Source organism: Leucoraja erinacea, chromosome 4 (assembly GCF_028641065.1).
Source record: "Leucoraja erinacea ecotype New England chromosome 4, Leri_hhj_1, whole genome shotgun sequence".
In the NCBI taxonomy this organism is placed as follows: domain Eukaryota; kingdom Metazoa; phylum Chordata; class Chondrichthyes; order Rajiformes; family Rajidae; genus Leucoraja; species Leucoraja erinaceus.
The window spans coordinates 43,861,848-43,883,798 of NC_073380.1; the positions used below are offsets into that span (position 1 = coordinate 43,861,848).

At 41.1% G+C, this 21,951-nt stretch overlaps 1 protein-coding gene across 18 annotated transcripts in view; it reads right to left on the reverse strand.

Moving 5' to 3' along the window:
- Positions 1-14,074: 14,074 nt before the first annotated feature.
- The window catches only part of dtna (dystrobrevin, alpha), a 223,332-nt gene continuing 215,455 nt past the window's right edge, over positions 14,075-21,951 (reverse strand). For 12 of the 18 annotated variants that reach the window (XM_055634132.1, XM_055634128.1, XM_055634137.1 and 9 more), the window contains one exon: positions 14,075-16,449. In XM_055634132.1, the coding sequence (XP_055490107.1) occupies positions 16,306-16,449 (144 nt within the window). In that variant the 3' untranslated portion in view covers positions 14,075-16,305. Of the gene's footprint in view, positions 16,450-20,485; positions 20,524-21,951 lie in introns of all 18 variants that reach the window. The other 6 variants (XM_055634135.1, XM_055634134.1, XM_055634141.1 and 3 more) reach the window with 1 other exon arrangement.

Below are 21,951 nucleotides of genomic sequence, written 5' to 3' on the forward strand. Positions count from 1 at the left end.
GGTCACTCTTTAACTTCCTACACTCCAGGGAAAAAAAATCCCACACAATCCAGCCTCTCCTTAAACTCAAACCCTCCAGTCCCAATAACTACCGGTAACTCGTAAAATGATACAAAATGTGGAGTAACTCCGCAGATCAGGCAGCATCTCTGGAGAACATGGATGGGTGATGTTTCGGGTCAGCACCCTTATTCAGTCCAAGTTCTCCTCTCGACTTATTCTATATGCATCTCTTGTGTAGATCCTTATACCGTTTCTGTGTATGTTTATTTGGTCAAATCATCACACTGATCTACATTTGACTGATATAAGTCCAATTCCATTATTCCTTCATTATACAGGCCAAATATCCGTCTTCGTGCTTTTTAAACACTGTGCGAATATCTGCCTGCTTTACCCCTTCAGGTAGTGCATTCCAGACTCCAACCACCCTCAGTGGGAACAAAAGCCTCCATTTGATCCTTTCTCTGAATTGTCTCACCTTTGCTTTCTTTCAATTCTGCATCTTACCTCCACCAAACATCCCGCAGGAGTGGAGCTAATTTTCAGAAAATGAGAAGTAGTTCAACCTACAGCTCAAGAGCCAATGATGTCCAAAATTGAGATGATGGACATTTCAAGGTCTTATCTTCAAAACACCCCTATTGACTGCAATCACCCATAAACCGTTCAGTTACACTGAAAGTAATGGTGAACTCCACCATCAATAGCTGTCTTTGCAGAGAGATAGCTCCCAAGATATGAGAAGTGGTCTATGTTTTCTTAGGGTCGATCCAACATTGTTGAGGCATGGTCATGTCCACGAAGAACAAGTTGATATGCAATTTTTGTCTTACCAATGAGGAGAATAAAATCCATACACTCCAACACTTAAGTGAACTGAACTAGTGGATGAAAACTTGACACTCCGCCTCCGAACGTGTGCATTCATAAATATCGACTGCACACTGTTTTTTTGAATGCTGAGACTGCCAAGAGAAATATTACAAAGAGTGGCACAGAAATGATGCAGACATGTTTGACACTGATCTTCATTGACCCATTGTGCACCTGCTGGTTTGGATCATGGCAGGCAGGCCAAACGTTTAATGAAGTAAAATTTCAGTGTGCAGTTTAATTTGAGGATAATGTTCATAGCCCCTCCTAGTTAAGTCTCAAAGATTTGAATCAGATCGAAAAAAAACCCATGTACAGTGGGTGATGTTCCTCCCTGCATTTGTCTTGGCATTGGCACGCAGTAAAAATCTTGTCTAGTTTGCTTCTAATCCACATTATGATTCAGGGAAGCAATTCTTCAGCCACTGGGAAGAAGTGGTTGAGGAAAATCCCGGAATGACATTCTCTGGCAGAAGGCAGGAAGAGCCTCTACAGTTTCTCTCTTATTTGAAAACAATTGTAGTATCTCCTCTTCCCAGATATGGAGATTATGAATCTTTGATTAATGCTGTTTGCCCTCAAATTTTAGAACTTTAGAGAGATACTACTGCTCCTGAGACCTCGTTTTTCAAATGGAATGTGACCTTTTCGACTCATTGTCAGCCAGGATTGTTTTGCAAATCCAATCTGAATAAAGTATTGTAGTCATGTGAACAACAAAGTCAAGCTTCAGGCAGTCTTCAAAGTGTTCCTTCAAAAGGGTATTGATTGTCTTTCCCTCCTTATTAAGATCACCTTTAAGTGGGATGATGCCTTGGGTGTTCAGGCTGAAGATAGCTTTGACATCACTGATGAACTCTTCAGCAAGTTGCAGATCTTTCTGCATGCTCTCTACCTACCACATGGTTTTAGATTGTAGATTTTCTGTCGTAGTTGTCTTTCTGGTATGTGTCGAGCTCTCCCTTCTCCCAGTAACCACGTTGTAACTTCCAATCCGGGTTGCCTTGCATTTCTAGTTAATTCTATCAAACCAGTCCTGGCTCTCTTTGGTGGATAAGCCACAATTGTCAATGATGGTGGGCTTCAGGACAACTCATACACTGTGGGCATTCAGTGGCTCCATTCAGCTGAGTGACAGATTTTGTGTGAGGTAAGCCAAAAAGAGCTATCTTTGCAGGATCCTTGAAAGCTTCAATATTGTTTTGACTTTTTTTTGCAGCATGACATCTGTTGATGCTGATATATTGTGGCCAGAGTATTGGAGACGACCGAGTTGATTAGGCAGTGATCAGTCCTGCAATCATTAGTACTGTTGTGGCACAACTCTGTGATTCTTGATTGGGTGGTCATAGAGTGTGTAGTAGAAGGAACTGCAGATGCTGGTTTAAACTGAAGATAGGCACAAAAAGCTGGAGTAACGCAGCAGGACAGGCAGCATCTCTAGAGAGAAGTAATGAGTGATGTTTCGGGTCGAGACCCTTCTTCAGACTGGTTAGGGATAAGGGAAACGAGATATAAACAGTGATGTGGAGAGATAAAGAATGAAAGATATGCAAAAAAGTAACAATGATAAAATAAACAGGCCATTGTAAGCTGTTTTTTAGGATGAAAATGAAAAGCTAGTGCGAATTAGGTGGGGGAGGGATAGAGAGAGAAGGAATGCCGGGGCTACCTGAAATGAGAGAAATTAATATTCATCGCACTGGGCTGAAAGCTGCCCAAGCTAAATATGCTGTTCCTCCAAGTTGTGTTTAGCCTCACTCTGACGATGGAGGAGACCGAGGACAGAAATGTCTGTGTAGGAATGGGAAGGAGAATTAAAGCATCCAGCAACCAGGAGATCTGGTTGGTTCACGCGGCTGAGCGAAGGTGTTCCGCGAAACGATCGCCCACTGGCGCCATGGAGGGTTAGAACGCGCATGCAACACCTCTGCACCGAGTTGATTAAACAACTGTAAAAAAAGAACGAAACTGATCGTTCATATTCACCGGTAGAGGTGCAGCAGACCGGTAAGCAGACGTCATCATTCCGTGACTCCCGTAATTCCTGTAAATGTCACCCAAACGGCCGAAAAAAAGGAGGAAGGCCGCGGTGAAGCCTCAACCTCGCCTGAAGAGCAGTTCAAACGTCGGCCCTGCAAGACATTGGAGCGGTTCTACGCCTGGAACTTTTGATCGTGAAGCAAGAGATCTGTGACAAATAGACTCTCGCATTGAGGAGGTAAATACCAACCTGAAAGGAGAAATTCAAAGGCTGAAAACCGACATCAGCCACAAGCTGGAATCTATTCTGGCTACCTCTCTGACACACAGCGAGTCTATCCGGGAGATGGAAATAGCAGCGGCAACAAACTCCGAGGTCCGAGAACGCATCTCCGGTTTGTTATCCAAAGTAACAGAAAAATGTCTAGATCTGGAGGGGTACTCCAAGCATCAGAACTTAAGGATTGTTGGAGTAAAAGAAGGCAAGGAACATGGTCAAAACGTCCGCAAATTTACGGCTCAACTACTTAAGGCCTTCGAAGAAAAACCTGTACTCGACCGGGCACACAGAGTTCTGAGAACCCGGCCGGACAACAATGCCCCACCGAGACATCTGATCCTGCGGGTGCATCATGCCATGTTCTGGAGGAAATCCTGCGTAAAGTGGCCAAGGACAGGAATTTAACAATCCAAGGCCAAAAGTTACGAATCTTCAGAGACTTTCCATCCGAAGTTGTCAGGCAAAGAGCTATTTTTTCTAAGTCAAGAGCCATTCTGAGGGACTTACCAGGAGTTTGATTCGGACTATTATACCCTGCCAAGCTCCGTGTTACTTTTAAAGATGTTGAATCTTTCTTTACTGAGCATTACAGTTTGCCCAAGTCATTGCCGGAGCCGACAGGGGATAAGTTCCTGTTCATAGAGTGTATAAGATATAAGCTGTTACAGACACGCGATTGGGTAACATGTCAAAATAGTATCGAGTGAAAGTTAACCGCTGCGCGGCGTATGTCAGTTAAAACCATTACTCAGCTACTTATTCATATCTTTATATAGATCCCTAACTGGATGGAAATGCTGAGCCCCTTAAAAAGAAAAAAAAACCTCACGTTTTGTTCTGTTTAGTTTTTCTAACACGTTAAAGGTGCGGGACTATCTTAATATCTAAAATCTTATATTAATGATAATATTTACAGTATATTGTAAGGAAATTTACTCAAATTCAATCACCGATGTGTGGTACTCGTTAGCAACATTCTCATAAGTTGTTTTTTCCTTTGTTTCTCTTTTCTTTTTTCCTAACTTTGTAATATATATCTTAATATCTTGTACTAAAGTACACCTTTCTTGGAGATATCTCGGGGGGTAAGGGCAAAGCGCGAGGGGCTCACGCAGCCTACACCCATAAGAAATACTTTAATCATTGTGTTGAACCTTTTAATTCAGCAGAGATCATATCATTTTTGATATGCAAGATGATGTAACTAGTAAAACGGGGGGGGGGGGGGGGGGGGGGAGGAATCACGTTTTGGAGTTGGGACGTTAGGAGCATAAATGAACCAATAAAAAGGGTTAAAATATAATAGCCCATTAAAAATCTCTTAATACTGATATAATATTCCTTCAGGAGACTCACCTCAAGAACGAAGTATATAGCAGGCTGAGAGGGAGGTGGATTGGACAGTTGTATCACTCCACATTTTCTTCTAAAGCTAGGGGAACTGCAATCCTAATCCGCAAAGGTATTCCGTTTAAACATAAATCCACAATAACTGACAAGAAAGGTAGGTACACCATAGTATCCAGTGAACTGTACTTAACCTCATTGACGTTGGTGAACATATTTGCTCCAAATTTTGATGACCCCCAATTTTTCAATAAAATACTAAATTTAATACCAGACGCGTCCCAGTCCAATTTGATAATCAGGGGGGGGTGGACACCTAAACTGTGAATTAGACCACTACCTGGGTAGATCTCCATTTCAAAGAAAAATTACATCCAAGTCTAGTGAACTTCTGAACACTTATATAAATAATACAATTATAAGGGACGTATGGAGGATTGCCAATCCTTCAGGAAGAGAATATTCCTTCTACTCAGGTGTCCATAAAGTATATACAAGAATAGACTATTTCCTAGTTGATTCCAAACTTCTGCCATATACCCACAACCCAAAATATCACAATATCATCATTTCGAATCATTGCCCTCTTACATTCTCTGTAAAACTGGAAGGAATGGCAAATAGACAGCTGTGCTGGAGATTTAACCCACAAATACTTGCAGAGGTTAGCTGTTGTGACTACCTGAAGGTACAGCTAAAAATGTTTTTTGAGATAAACGACACTCCTGGTATCTCTCCCTCTTTGCTTTGGGAAACTTTTAAAGCCGACCTTAGAGGCTGCATCATTTCATATCAAGCCTCTCAAAATAAGAGAAATAGGGCAGAACAATTGGAGTTAGAAAAACAATTAGGCTTAGAAAATGCGGCTGACCTGTCCACAATAAAACACAATAAGATAGCTGCACTCAAATTCAAATTAAACCAGAAACTCTTGGCAAGAATTAGTACAGCATTTCAATATACTAAACAAAAAAACTTTGAATTTGGCGATAAACCATATAAACTTTTATCACGACAACTCCGCAAATTAGAGAACGACTGCACCATACATAAAATCAGATCAGAAAAAGGCGAACTGCTCTCACTGCCCAAAGATATCAATGAAAGATTTCTACAATTTTATCAAACATTATACTCGTCACAAACATCAGCCGATTCAGTGAAGATGAAGAGCTTTCTTGATAAGTGCAACCTCGTATCCCTCAGTGAGACAGAACGTGAGGAACTAGGAGCAGAGATGACAACAAAGGACATTTCAGAGACCACTAAATCACTGAAAAATGGAAAAACTCCTGGGCCAGACGGGCTCAATAACGAATTTTATAAAAAAATCAACGATGTAATTTCCTCACGTCTACAAAGCCTATACACTCAAGCATTCAAAGAGCAGACCTTACCACAGACTCTAGCAGAATAAATTATTACGCTAATTTCCAAAAAAGATAAAAACCTTGAAGAGCCAGGATCCTGTAGAGCAATTGCCCTCTTAAATACTGACCAGAAGATCCTAGCCAAGACTGGCTCGTAGACTCAGCCTAGTCATTGGCAAACTAGTTCACCCAGACCAAACCGGGTTCATACCTAAATGACACTCATTTTATAATTTGAGACGCCTGTTTAATATAATTTATTCGCAGAGAATACCAAATGAAGACCTAACAATTATCTCGCTGGATGCCGAAAAGGCTTTTGACCAAGTGGAATGTCCTTATCTTTTCACAGTGTTGTAAAAATTCCAATTGGGCGAAAATTTCATTTCATGGGTGAAGCTTCTATATACTAATCCGACAGCCAGAATACTAACAAATCAAATCCTCTCACCTAAATTTCACTTATTCAGGGGGAATAGACAATGATGTGCTCTCTCCACGATACTATTTGCATTAGCCATAGAACCCCTTGCCGAGAGTATTAGGTCCCACCCAGGCATATATGGATACAATACTAAATATACTATTAACAAAATTTCCCTATATGCGTCACCAACCCCCAAATCAGTATTCCAAATTTATTAACCACTATAGAACAATTTGTTTCCTTTTCTGGCTACAGAATCAATTGAAACAAAAGTGAAATTATGCCAATAAAAGAACAAGACGGCATCCAGCTTCAACAGTTTCCCTTTAGAATCATTACTGAAAAATGTAGATACCTTGGAGTTTACGTTACCAGAAAATATTCCCTTCTGTTCAGGACAAATTTCCCTCCATTAATCACTAAACGTCATACGTATATTCAATTTTGGAAGGCACTGTCTATTTTTCTTCTCGGTAGACTAAATGCCGTAAAGATGATCTTTCTCCTGCAACTTTTATACCTATTCAAGTCAATACCGATATATCTTCCCAAATTTTTTTTCCAAAAATATTGATTCCATTGTCACTAATTTCATCTGGGATTATAAAAGCCACCAAATACACAAAATACATCTGTAAAAATCTAAAGAAAATGGAGGACTAGCCTTACCAAGCTTTCGCTTTTACTATTGGGCAACCAATATTAAAACTGTAATTTTCTGGCTGGAAGATTCATGCCATCCGGTAAACTGGCTAAAAATGGAAAGAGAAGATTGCTTGCCTTTCTGCATTGGCTCGATTGTCCTGCCTCCAATATCCCTGAACAAGTCAACGTATGAGCATAATCCGATAATACATAGTACTATTCGCATTTGGAAACAGCTGAAGTCCAGTCTCAAATTGAGACATGTCTCTCCTTCCCATTGCAAATAATCCCTCTTTTAAACCCTCTATTCTAGATGGTGTTTTTGTTCAATGGAAGAATCAGGGAATCAAGACAGTGGGAGACCTTTATCAGAAGGGGACTCTCTCCTCCTTTCAAGAATTGCAGGAGAAATACGATCTGAACACCAATAACTTTTTTAGATACCCCCAAGTTAGGGACTATGTGAGAACATAGACAAGACTGCTCTTCTGCAGGTCCAGCCAAACTCGATGAATGTTTGAATAGACATGCAGGTACAGAGAAGTTGATATCCCACACTTAATATGCCCTCCAGAACATCGACACTCCATCATCTGAGATTTATAGGCGTGCATGGGAAGATGAGATGGGTCAACACATCTCCAAAGATTTATGAGACAAAAGCCGACAATACATACATTATTGCTTTCTAAATGCCAGACACTGCCTGATACAGTTTAAAGCGCTGCACAGGCTATATTACTCAAAGACCAAATAGAGCAAGATTTTCCCCACTGTTTCCCCTTTGTGTGATAAATGTCAATCTCAAGAAGCCACCTTAGTTTTGTACTGTGTAAACCAAATAGAAAGTTTTTGGACAGAAATATTCAGCGTCATCTCTAAAACACTGAAAACTCCACTAGAACCAGACCCAAAATTGATAATACTGGGAATATCAGAGACCTTACGGTCCCGCAAAGACGTTTCCTTGTTTACGGTCTAATATAAGCAAAAAAGCGTCTACTTACATTTTGGAAAAAGACAACAGTCCCCTCAATGAAGATGTGGATTACAGAAATGACAGATACACTACATCTAGTAAGAATTAGGTTTATCTTGATTGACAAACCGGAACAATTTTTAAAAATATGGTCTCCTTTTATTGAATTTCTTGAGAAATACAATGGTTGCACACAAACTCAAAACTGACTGTAGGGCTGGGTGAGCGGGCGCATGGGTGGGTTGATGGACATATCTCCTCTCTCCTTTTCTTTTTTCTCTTTCTTTTCTCTTCTCTTCTTCTCTTCTCAATTTAATATTCTGTTTGTAAAATGTTAAAATCGAAGCTGTGCTGGAGTAGTAGAATTGTCAAGTAACTTTTTTTTTGTACAATTGCTTCCAATAAAAATATATTAAAAAAAAGAACAATGAATACAGTAGATGAGGTTGGAGGTGCAAGCGAACCTCTGCCTAACCTGAAAGGACTGTCGGGGTTCCTGGACAGAGTTGAGGGAGGAGGCATAGCGACAGGTGTTGCATCTTCTGCAGTCGCTGGGGAAGGTACCTGGGGAGGGCGTGGTTTGGGTGGGAAGGGATGAGTTGCAGAGGGAACGGTCTCTGTGGAAGGCGGAAAGGGGTGGACATGGGAAAATGTGGTTAGTAGCGGGATCCCGTTGGGAGATGGCGGAAATTTTGGAGGATTATGTGTTGTATGCAACGGCCGATGGGGAGGAAGGCAAGGACGAGGGGGACTCTGTCTCTGTTGTGACTAGGGGGAGGGGGGAGCAAGGGCGAAGCTGCGGGGTTCCAAGGAGACACGAATGAGGGCCTCATCTATGATGGGAGAGGGGAACCCCGTTCCCTAAAGAATGAGGACATCTTGGATGTTCTAGTATGGAACACTAGTATGTTCTAGTATGGAACATCGTGGGCGCAGATATGGCGTAATTGGGAGTAGGGGGTAGAGTCTTTGCAGGACACAGGGTGGGAAGAAGTGTAGTTAAGATAGTTGTGGGAGTCAGTGGATTTGTAATAGACGTCAGTCAATAGTCTATTTCTTGTGATGGAGACTGTGAGATCAAGAAAAGAGAGGGAGGTGTCGCAGATGGTCCAAGTAAATTTGAGCACAGGATGAAAATTGATGGTTAAGTTGATGGTCCAAGAATTCTGCACCGATGCAGTCATCAATGTAACAGAGTTAGAATTCGGGGATAGGGCCAGTGTATGCCTAGAACAGGGATTGTTCAACGTACCCTACAAAGAGGCAGGCATAGCTAGAGCCCATGCGGGTGCCCATAGCTACACCTTGAACTTGGAGGAAGTGGGAGGAGCCAATTGGAAAGTTGTTGAGGGTAAAGGGCCTGTCTCACTTGGGCGCCATTTGCGCTTCATTTACGCGTCATGTAGAAAATTGGTCGACGAGTTGTGGCGCATGGGTTACGCACACATAGCGGATGGTGAGGCGTGGAATCGGAAGTTGTGGCGCGGGGTATCGCGTGGCACTCCAGGATTTCCTAGTGTACCGAAATCCTCGCGCGCCACCTGCATGACATTTCGCTGACGCATTGGCGTTGCACGCTGGGGTCCCGACATCGCACGTGTATCGCGTGGTGACATCACTGTGCGCCAACGTCCCTAAACATGCGACGTCGCGCGCCACCTATATGCAGTCGGCCCGCCTTTTGCGGGTCATATAACCTCTAACCTCGTCCACACAGACCTCTTCCTGGGTTTCTTGCTAGCCTTTCTTGTTGTACTCCTGCCTGGCTGATGAGGGCTGCTGCTAACAGAAGTCTCTGTTGCTGTAGCAATAAAATCTAGTTTTTCCATGATGCAGATTAGGGAAGCAGGGTATTCTAATGACATCACGCGCACCAGACGGCTGTGCTGACGCATGATAACGCGTGACAGTCATGCGTCACTCACTACCCGCCTGTCCTGTAAATGACGCGCAAATGACGCCCAAGTGGGACTGAACCCTTTCCCACTCCAATCACCACTTCACACCCAATTACCCATCCCCTCCGTGCTGCACAACATCACTTCTCCATCAACAAAAATAAAAATAGAGGTGGAGAGGCTGCTCAGAAGACAGAAAAGTTGGAAATCTCCAGGACCGGACAATGTTTCGCCCTCTACTCTCAAGCTCTGTGCCGAACAACTGGCACCGGTCTACACGGACATTTTCAACCAGTCCCTGCAAACGTACTGTCCCAGCCTGCTTCAAAGTTTCCACTATTGTCCCTTTACCCAAAAAGACAAGGATTACTAGTCTTAATGACTACAGGCCTGTCGCACTGACCTCTCTAGTCATGAAGACCCTTGAATGGCTTGTACTGGCCAAGCTATAAAATATCACAAACCCCCTGCTGGACCCTCTGCAGTTTGCATATCGGGCCAATAGATCTGTGGATGACGCAGTCAGCCTGGGCCTGCACTTCATCCTCCAACACCTAGACCGCCAGCTGACCTATGCGAAGATTTTGTTTGTTGATTTTAGCACTGCATTCAACATAATTGTGCCAGAACTACTACACTCCAAACTTTCCGAGTTGACTGTGCCTGAACCCCTCTGTCAGTGCATCACCAGCTTCCTGACAGACAGGAAGCAGCATGTGAGGCTGGGAAAACACACCTTGGACCCTCAACCTCGGAGCACCGCAAGGCTGCGTAATGTCCCCTCTCCACTACACCAATGACTGCACCTTCACTGACTCCTCTGTCAAGCTTCTCAAGTTTGCGGATGACACAACCGATTGGACTGATCAAGGATGGGGAAGAATCTGCCTATAGACAGGAAGTGTGTGATCCTGGTGCGATCGCAATAACTTGGAGCTCAATGCTCTTAAGACAGTAGAATTGACTGTAGACTTTAGGAGAGCTCCCCCTCCCCTCACCTTCAACAACACCCCAGTCACATCTATGGAGTCTTTTAAGTTCCTGGGAACCATCATCTCCAAGGACCTTAAATGGGGGTCTACCATCGACTCCATAGTAAAAAAAGCACAATAGAAGATGTGCTTTCTGCGGCAGCTGAGTAAGCACAATCTGCCACAGGCAACGATGGTCCAATTCTATACCGCCATCGTAGAGTCTGTGCTCACCTTCATCATGGTCTGGTTTGGCTCAGCCACCAAGCACAACATCCAGAGGCTGCAGCGAATCGTCCGATCAACTGAGAAGGTTATTGGCTGCAAGATTCCCTCCATTGACTAACTGTACACTGCAAGGGCCAGGAAGCGAGCGGGTAAGATCATCTCTGACCCCTCTCATCCTGGCTCTTTGAATCACTTCCCTCTGGAAGGCGACTCCAGACTGTCAAAGCTGCCACAGCCAGACATAAAAACAGCTTTTTTCCCCATGAGTAGTAGCTCTACTCAATAACCAACAATCTGTAGCCTCCTTTATCTCCGGTATTTTATTTAATGCACATGTTTAATCAATGTTTTATTATTAATGTTTAATGTTTTATGTGTCATTCCTAACTGTCACTGTATGTCATGTTGTCACTTGCGGGCGGTGCACCAAGGCAAATTCCTTGTATGTGAATACTTGGCCATTAAGCATTCATTCATTCAAGGAAGAAACAGATGGCTTTCAGGCCTTCCTGGTGGGCGATGGAGGTGTTAAGTGACTGAACGTCCAGAGTAAAGATGAGGGTGTGGGTGCTCGGAAAGTGTAAATAATTAAAGAGACGAAGGGCATGTGAGGTATCTCGGACATATGTCGGGAAAGATTGGACCAGGGAGGATAGAATGGTGTTGAGGTACTTGAAAATCATTTCCATGGGACAGGAGCAGGCAACAGAAACAATGGGTCTGCCAGGGCAGTTGTGTTTGTGGATTTTGGGGAGAAGGTAAAAACGGGCTGTGCGAGGCTGGGAAAGATAAGGTTGGAGGCTGTGGAAGGCAGCAGCCGGAAGTGATGAAATTAATAATGGTGCTAGAGATTAAGGCTTGGTGCTCATCAATGATATACAGTAATGGGTATCAGTGCCCAGACTGCATTTGCCATGCATTTGCTGTTCTTAACTCCCTGCCAAAACTGGGTGTTGCCATGGTAGAGCTCCAAACATGTCATGAAGGACCCCATTGGAGTTAGCCTTTCTTATCCCTTCCTTGGTGGTCACATCTTGCCAGAGAGTTACATTTTGTTCACAACCCCGCCTTGTAAACATTTATTAAGATCAGTTTGTTTCCACCCCGGGTTACAAACCAGTTTTTCCAAGGTTGTCAAACTCTTCCTACACCTAATCAGTAGCTTTTAGTGTTGGTGCAAATGTGCTGACAACTGTATCAGGTTAATTCCCTTGCAGGTGGCAATGGGGAAGGAAACAATTTCTTTAAATTAATTTTATTTATAACTTTTTATTTTTTGCTGTTTTTTGTATTTTAAAAATACTCTTTATTTTTGGCCACGCTAGAGGCAGGAAACATGTTCCCGATTTTGGGGGATTTCAGAACCAGGGGCCACGGTTTAAGAATAAGGGGCAAGCCACTTAGAACAGAGATGAGGAAAAACTTTTTCACACAGTTGTGAGTCTGAGGAATTCTCTGCCAGAAGGCCGGTTCTCTGGATGCTTTCAAAGAGAGTTAGATAGAGCTCTTAAAGAAGGCAGGAACGGGGTACTGATTGTGAATGATCAGCCATGATCATAGTGAATGGCTGTGCTGGCTCGAAGGGCCGAATAGCCTTCTCCTGCACCTATTATCTATTATTTAAATTGTTTATTTATATTTGAACAGTCTATAAAATAAGCATTTGAAAATGTAACTTTCTTGAGAGGTTTTACAAATGAGAAAGCTCCATCCCAGAGAACTTTGCTTTCAGTCAAAGCCTTTCAGGAATATTCTGGGGCAGTGGTTCGATGCATCACTACTTGCAGAGGAGTAACTGCTAAGCCTTTGGTTGGTGCCTGATTCAAGGCTGTGGTCAACGAGAACAATGATCAATTCTAGTCCAACGAGCACAATCTGGTTATAATACAAAAACTGTGAAGATTTTAAGTCTTAGTTTCCCAACGTTTGAGCCTGTGGTGCAAGTATGTTGTTGATGACTTACATTTCTTTGCTTGGATAAAGTTTATGGCAGACCTTTGATACTATTTCCACTGATAAAGTGGATCATCATTTGGTGAACAGATAAGGTGTAACATTAGCATTACACATTAATTACAGATGAAGTTACACAGGCATACTTATGACATCAACCTGTGTTTTGGGTCAAAGAAGAAAAGCAATGCTTATATGAAATCTGTGCATTTAAAGATCAAATTCTGTGAAACTGTATTTCAATTGGACATTTGCCATAAAAATCCCACTAGATGTAGGACAGCCAGAGCTACAACTCCAGTGTTTGCATCTTGTCATTCTCCAGATGGGATGGAGGGGGAATCATTCACAATAATAGCTATGCTGTTTGCAAGAGCAAAGCAGTGAATATCATTCATCATTAACAACAAACAGTCCTTCCAGAAAAAAACATTCTACAGTCAATAATTAATTTAAGGGTCACATGGATGACTGCTCATGATTCAGCCATCTATATACAGTTCCTTGAAAGAATAACTTGTGTACAGCCATTAGCTTTCACCTAGACATAGGTTTAGATCTATTGCTCATTTTAAATATATGTGATTAATTAAGCAATGAGTAATGTTTAAGTGCAGTTATTTTTTTTAACATACTAAAAGTAAGGTGGGGAAAGAGGGTGGGATGAGAGAGGTTGTTGACCTTATTGACAATCATTGACAAATGAAGGAATGGGAGATAGCCTCCAGTTGGTTGGTTAGACAGGAAAAAACACAGAACGGGTAAATAAGTAAATTAGAATAGTAAAATTGTGGCTGCTAGCCTTGTGGAGAAGGGAAAAATAAACATTATTAAATATTAATGTAATTTAAAAATAAAGATGCCTTCATCTGAACCACATCAGTGTAAACTACAATGGTATAGAATGTAAACAAATATGGTCGGTGCACAAGAAAATCTGAGTTTGAGCATGGAACTCAATTAATATAGTTGTTGGAAAGCATACGAATATATTATTCAGAAATATTAGTCCATTATTTGTAGTTGGAGGTTGGAGAACCTCATGGAATATGTCAAAATCCTGATTGATGTTTCAATGTAGTATTCAGTAATAGTTAGGCACAAGGGACGACAGATGCTGGTTTCCAAACATTGTATCTTATTCAGTAATAGTTTTGCATTACATCCTTCAATAAAGCAGTCAGAATTAGATAGTTGATATTACCAAACCAGAAGAACGAGACATAAATGACAAAGGAAGAAATCTAGGTGAACCCTAATTTCTAGCCTTTTTAGAAATTCGCTCTTTAATGAAGAAATATTCCATTCCAAAATACAGACACACAGTTAAATACTTGAACAATCTTGAAACATGGCAAGTCCCCAGCTTGTTCCAACACACTGTACGTATGGGTACAATACTTAACAACACAAAACATAAATCAGTAGTTTTATTACATTAACAGTGTTTTACATTGAGTCTTTAGTGCTTTCAAAGTAACAGCCTCTCCTTTTGGAGAAACTAAATATTTCAGTTGCTGTGGTTAGTTCAAACATTATGTAGTCAGATATTTTTGGTGAAAATTCAATGCCCGTTATTTTGGACAGAAAGAAAATGGTTATTATTCACAGCGATTTTATTGAATTTTATCCATTCTGAATTCAGCAACAGAGACTTAAGTATATATAATATATTTCTACATTAATTAACCTATGTAACTGGGGAAAAAGTCAGACAAAATTAATAAAAGATATAGTACTGTGCAACAAACAAAACTAGACAAGTTTTCACTTCATGCACTAACAGAGTACAATTTGTTTCACAGTGAAGGCCACAATCTTGTGCAGGGCAACTCTGAAACATGCCAAGCCTTTCTCCCTTACAACACTCTCAACCTTAACTGAAAACTATCAGCACTTGTGTTTAAAAAAAATCTCTATTCTACATCAATTCTCTTTAGATAAACTATCTGACTTAAATCAATAATTATAATCATATTTCTTTTCAGTGTTTAATCTGATTATATCAATTAAATCACATGATTTTCTCATGTTATTTTACATGCTTTCAAGATAATATTCATGGTTACCACATAATAATCTTGGATATTTTCAGCAATTCTTTAGCTTTCAATATACATATGTTTTGTGAGGCTTACAGATTATTCAGTGTTGCTCTTGTGTCATTATCAAATCATTTTACTTATCTACACTACAAATAAAAATATATGGTACACTTAAATGTGGCATCCTTTCCAGAAAGCTTCTCTGATAGAATTCTAAGTAAATTACAGATATCAGATATTATTAAGTAAAACAAGTTTATAAAGCAATTCAGCTTTAAGCAAGTTTAGGTTTGGGACAATTCACATGGAGATGCTGTTTTGTACAAACACTTCAAATTTTAAATTAAATGGTGTTTGCGAGTACAGTATCTGCAACCTTCTGCCTATGTAACTTGTAGATTAGTCAGACTGAAGCCACAAAGCCTCTTGAACTCTAAATTCTCACACTGCTTCTTTTTATAACATTTGCAATTCTCTGCGGTATTTGATAAAAACTACTCTTTGTTCACAATGTGCACACTACACAGATGGCCAACCAAAATTATATGTTTCAAACATAAATATTTGCAATGCACAGAGAGTAATGTGTAAATACTAATCTGTTTGAGTTCATTGTGATATAATAGAAAACAAACAAAAAGTGTAATCTAAACTAGCAATGGACATGTTTGTTTAAAAAATTACTTAACCCATTGTTCAATAACAAAAAAAAGTTAAAATGACCCAATTTCAACATGGTTACTGTGTTTGTTTTTGGCACCTACGGTTCAAAGTACAAGAACAGAATTAACTAAGAGTGTCCTTGACACTATTCACAGTTCTTCTATTTTACAGATGTGCATCTTATTAAAAAATGCTGAAAATTAGTAGTTCATGGGACATTATAATTTTGAATAAATAATCATATTTAGTTCCTTAATATTGGATTTTTAAGTGCAATTCACCAAAATAGGTTTATCACAGTTGAAAAAATACGTAACTGCTTTGTCAAAGTATTACACAGTTCAGCTAGAAACAAAACAAAGTGTATTAATATTAGAAGTGTAAACAGAATATTTTGATCACAAAAGTGAAGAATATATTTTCTTAATATTAACACTGCTTCCTCTTGGAAATAGCAACACCATTTATGTTCAGCTTGGTGATAATTACAGTGGTGTTGTCTTAAATTCTGTTCTCAGTTGAGCCATACAAAGAAGATGCTGATGAACCCAGATTTTAGTAAAAGAATTGTTTGACAACACATCTAACTAGAAACCTTTAAAATTACTTTGCTACAATATTCACACTAATTATAAAATTCTTATTTTGTCATGAGACGCTTCATGTGCTCATTCCATTCCTGACTGAAACCAGAAGATAGACCTTCCTCATCATCTGTCCGTATGCAGCTTTCATCATCGTCAGTTCTTACGTAGCTCTCAACATCAGTTTGACTGTAATTAGCCTGACAAGTGGACAAAATGACTGAATTATACATAGGGCAAGAATCAAATTGGACACCTAGTCTCAGTAACAAATGACAACTATTCAAATTGTGAAAATTAAAAAAATTCCAAATCAACAGTTGAAAAATTCACAAAAGCAATGATTTATACACGTCTTAAACAACAGGTCAATAACTGGAGTAAAACACAGCATGTGACCAGCAAAGGTCAGTTTGATACTAAAAATTCAATAAAGCAAACATTAAAGTACAGGTGCACAACCTTTTATCCGAAAGCCTTGGGACCAGACACTTGTCGGATTTCGGACATTTTCGGATTTCCGAATGGAAGATTTTTAGCGTAGATTAGATAGGTAGCGCGGGCGGCTTGGAAAGTCTGGAGCGGCTGCCTCCTCCCCGGAGACCGGGGAATCATTGTAAATCATTGCATAAATGTTAGTCAGTTAGTTTGGAGGGATTTTATGGGGTGGTGGTGGGGTGTGAAGGGGGAAACTTTAATTCTTAGTCCCCTACCTGGTCGGCGACTCCCAACATCGCGGAGCTGGGGGCTCCGTTTGGCCGAGGGCGGCGCCGGTTGGAGCTCCGACCCCGGCAACTCTACCCCTGGCTGCGAGGCGCTCCAAATCCAGCGCCGCCCGCGGCCGGACGCCCGCAGCCCCAGCTGGGAGTTGGCGGCCACAGCGCTGCGGAGCTTACTGCACGGCGACCCGGTAAGGCATTGACTGCTCCCCGCCTCTCCGACCAGGTAGGGGACTAAGAATTAAAGTTTACCCCTTCACCCCCCCCCCCCCCCCCCCCTCCCTTCACATAAAAGCCCTCCAAACTAACTGACTAACATTTAAGCAATGATTTACAGATGTTTAAGTGTCTCCCCGGTCTCCGGGGAGGAGGCAGCCGCTACAGTAGTACAGACCTGGGTTGACCGTGGGTCGTTTCGGGTCAAGTTTGGCGCCAAACGCGAGCTTTGGTGTGCAGACGACATCCTGGAAAAAATGGCCGGTTTTCGGAGTTTTTCGGTTTCCGGAACTCCGGATAAAAGGTTGTGCACCTGTATTTGCGTTTTCAGTTTGAGAAATTAGGTTTTCTTCGTAACGCTGCAGAGGATATCTTGTGTGTATGATGTAAACGGGGGATGACAGATGGCATAATGGGCTAAGTATTCGGCTGGCGACCGGAAGGTAGCCGGTTCGAATCCCGCTTGGAGTGCATACTGTCGTTGTGTCCTTGGGGCAAGACACTTCACCCACCTTTGCCTGTGTGTAAATGTAATGTAATTATGTGAAGCACTTTGGGGTCAATGCAAGTTGACTAAAAATGTGCTATATAAATAAGATTATTATTATTATTATTATTAAACATCGTTGCTTTTTTTTGTCGTGGATGATGAATGTATACCGAATGTTGCATCTATTGCAACTGATAGTTTCCTGAATAGCTCTTACCAAGTGTAAGAAACAAGGCAGTGCTGTTAGTAGGCAGTTTAACCACATGCAAGCTTAAATTCAATTCTGTCCTGACCTTCATGAGCTTCTCCATCAAGGATTACATATAATATGGAGTGCAGAATAGGTCATAGGGTTCAACAGATCCATGTTTATGCTCCACACATGCTGCTTCCCATGCTTTTTCATCTAACGTTATCCACATATTTTCATTCCTCTTACTCTCATGTCCTTATTCAGCATTCCGTTAACCTTAATGCTATTCATCTCAACTAAACTTGCTAAAAGGTTCTATGTGGTTTCATTCACATGGCAAACAGGTTTCTCCCGTACTCCTTATTGCATTTATTAGTGACACTCTATTTATGGGTTCCCCATAAATTTCAACGTCATCACTACACATGTTTATTAACATCTTGTGTGGCACCTTATCAAAGTTCTTCTAAAATTCCAAATATGTTACATATATTGGTTCATATAATCTGCAACTTCACTAACAGATTTGACAAACATGATTTTCATTTCATAATTCCTTGATTATTCTGCCCAATCCTATTGCTCTTTTCTACGTGCTGTGTGTCTTAGTAATTTAGTCTTCTACTTATGTCAGACTAACTGATCAGTAGTTCACACTTTTCTCACTCCCTCTTCTTTACTTGTGAGATTATATTTGCTACCTTCCATCTACAGGAAATAATCTAACTCCATTGCCACCTTTTCAAAACCTTGGGATGCAAGTCATCAGGCCCCATGAATTCTGTTTGCACTATTTCAGGGAAGATTTGTGTCACTTCCATGAAGGTCAATGGAACATGCAAATTCAATTTTGCTGATATTTCCTCATTTTCCAGCCCATGAGGGACCATTACCTATTGAAAATCTTATATTACATATCTATAGAAACTTTTACAGTCTGCTTTTAAATTGCGCACTCATTTACTCTTACATTCTATTTTCCTTATCAATGATTTGGTTCTCCTTGACTGAATTCTCAGATTGTCCCAGTCTTCACTTTTCTTCGCAACATTAAAACATTGTCTTTTTACTTTTTCCCAATCTGATTCTATTTGGAAATATGCTCTGACCCTTCCTGATGTATTTTGGTTATCATTATCCATTTTGCATGCCTTATCTGAACCCTAATTACAACTAATCACCATAACTAATCATCATAACTATCAGGCTGAAGAAGGGTTTTAACCCGAAACGTTGCCTATTTCCTTCGCTCCATAGATGCTGCCTCACCCGCTGAGTTTCTCCAGCATTTTTGTCTACCTTCGATTTTCCAGCATCTGCAGTTCCTACTTAAACACCATAACTAATTAGTTTGAAATATCTACAGTCCTAGTTTTTCCAAATCATAAAGGGCCAGCTCCGCACAACTCCATACGGCTCCAGCAATCGAAGCGGGTCCGGCCCCGCGAGGCTGTACGTCTCAAGCGACCACATTAGGTCGCGCTTGCCGCATGGAGTCGCATGCTCGTGGGACAGGCCCTTTAGGACACAGGTCTCAGCCTAATCCAAATAAAGATGGATTATTACCAGAGGCATAAACAAATTGGAGATAAATGTGTTTCTTAATTCCATCTATGTTGTTGGTTCCTACATGGATGGTCACAACTGCATCAATGAAGCTCCCACCAACAAAGCAACTCCCTCTTTCCCAGCACAGGCCATACATTGAAATCCAGATCTCCCACACCAATCTTTAAGTCACAGATTCAAATCCATTTTGTAATTATGTTTTTTTCATTTGACCATAGTTGCTCATATTTCTTCAGTAGAATTCTCTTCTTTATACCACCTATTTTGGTTGTTTTCACATGGACGATGGCAACTGGATAGGTCCCCTCTACCCCAAGGTTCTTTCCAGACCCAAAGAGATGTTCTCCATCTTGGCACAGGTCAGACAACATAGCCTACGAGGCTCTCACTCACAGTTACAAAGAATAGTATCCTGCTAATGGTACTGAACCTTATCAATACCACATTGCAAATTATTTTTTCCAACCCAAATGGCCCCCGTACCACAATGCAATAACCTGTCTATTTATCCACTTTGCAGTTTCTGTTCTTATCTTCGGGACTTCAGGGACTTCATACCAATTTGACAAGTGCAAGAACTGAGGTTCCCCCCACGCTACGTTCTGGATCTCCATGCTTAGTTATGTTTCAGCCACAGATCCGTCATCCTTCCCAACTGAACAATTCTGTAATATTTAATCTGAAAGCATAGCTGTACTTTGGAATATTGCTTCAAAGTATATTTAACCGTCCCCGATGCATTGCATTATCCCTAATCTTGCAATCTAGCCCATTAACTTCCATGGGCTCACGTTTTATTTTATGTTTAGAGATTCAAATCTTCCCAATAATGGATGAATAGTACAAAAAATAGAAGACTTGCACTCAAATATCTTTGGGAAAGATGCTTCTTCTCCCTTACCAACCCTCCCTCACCAACCCCCTTCCCCTCCCCCTCGAGTCGCAGACACCAAAGTAGCTGGATAGGTGCTTTTGCCTGCACTGTGCAAATCTACATTGAAAGCCAGTAGTTAAAGTCAATGTAGCAATGATAGATAAAAATTACTTACACAGGATACAGAAGGTCTGCTCACCCCTGCAAACTGACCTGTAAATAGCAGATAAAATAAAGAGAAAGAAAGATAGCCCCAAGTGTAAATGATGTGACCACTTAAAATAATAAAGATGTGATATGGAAATAAAGTCAAAATTGTCAAATAAGACGTGTAGTAAAAAGGAAAAAAATAGTATCTTGCAGTAAGCTTCAAAACTGCGATTGCGTTGAGACAGTTGAAGTAATTAAACAAAGAAAATGCAAGGCACCTAGTCTGGACATTGATATTCTACTTGTGTTTGCAGTGATAATATTTGAACCCAAAATGGATGACAGAATAAGAATTTAATTAAACAAAAAAACTTTCTTAAGCTTCCAATACTTGTCATTACATCATCTAATAATAAAGGTAAAACCTGCTGACTGAGGCAATTTCTGAGAAATGCATACTTGCTAAGATTGTCATCTGCAGATCCAGCGAAGAACATCCTTCAGACCTCAAAGGCTACACGGACAAATAAATTATGGCAACTCCAGAAAATGGTAATGACTCTTAATATGATAAACAGAAGAAAATGTGCCTTTAAGAGCAAGGATTCTATTAAAAATGCCTAGCTCCATTAAAGATATTTCTCCCCGTACAGTAAGTATGCCAATCAGGATGTCAATAGATAACAACAGTGGCAAGAGAAATAGAGTTCCTGTTTCAGGTAAAAGATGGTTTCTGGTGAAAGGACTTCTACCTGAGACGTTAATTTTGTTTCCTTTCCATAGATGCCACCCTCCTTGTTGAGTTATGTGCTTTCTCATTTTCAGCATCTGAAATTTTTTTGGATTTTTCAGGTTGTTGATGGATTTAACACACAGCAGCTCCACATGACCTCCGAATAGTATAAATTTGACGTTGTATAGATACAGATAACCCTCATTATAATGGACCATAGGGGGATGAATGGTGTCCGTTATTGCCGATTGTTGGCTATAACCATCTAGGGGTCACTATGTAAAACACCGAAGGCAGACAAAAATGCTGGAGAAACTCAGCGGGTGAGGCAGCATCTATGGAGTGAAGGAATAGGTGACGTTTCGGGTCGAGACCCTTCTTCAGACTGATGTGGGGGCGGGAAGAAGAAAGAAAGGGGCAGAGACAGTAGGCTGTGGGAGAGCTGGGAAGGGGAGGGGAAGGAGGAAAAAGCAAGGACTATCTGAAATTGGAGAAGTCAATATTCATACCGCTGGGATGTAAACTACCCAAGCGAAATATGAGGTGCTGCTCCTCCAATTTGCGGTGGGACTCACTCTGGCCATGGAGGAAGCCCAGGACAGAAAGGTCGGATTCGGAATGGGAGGGGGAGTTGAAGTGCTGAGCCACCGGGAGATCAGGTTAGTTAATGCGAACTGTGCGGAGGTGTTGGGTGAAGCGATCGCCAAGCCTGCCCTTGGTCTCACTGATGTAGAGCAGTTGGCACCTAAAGCAGCGGA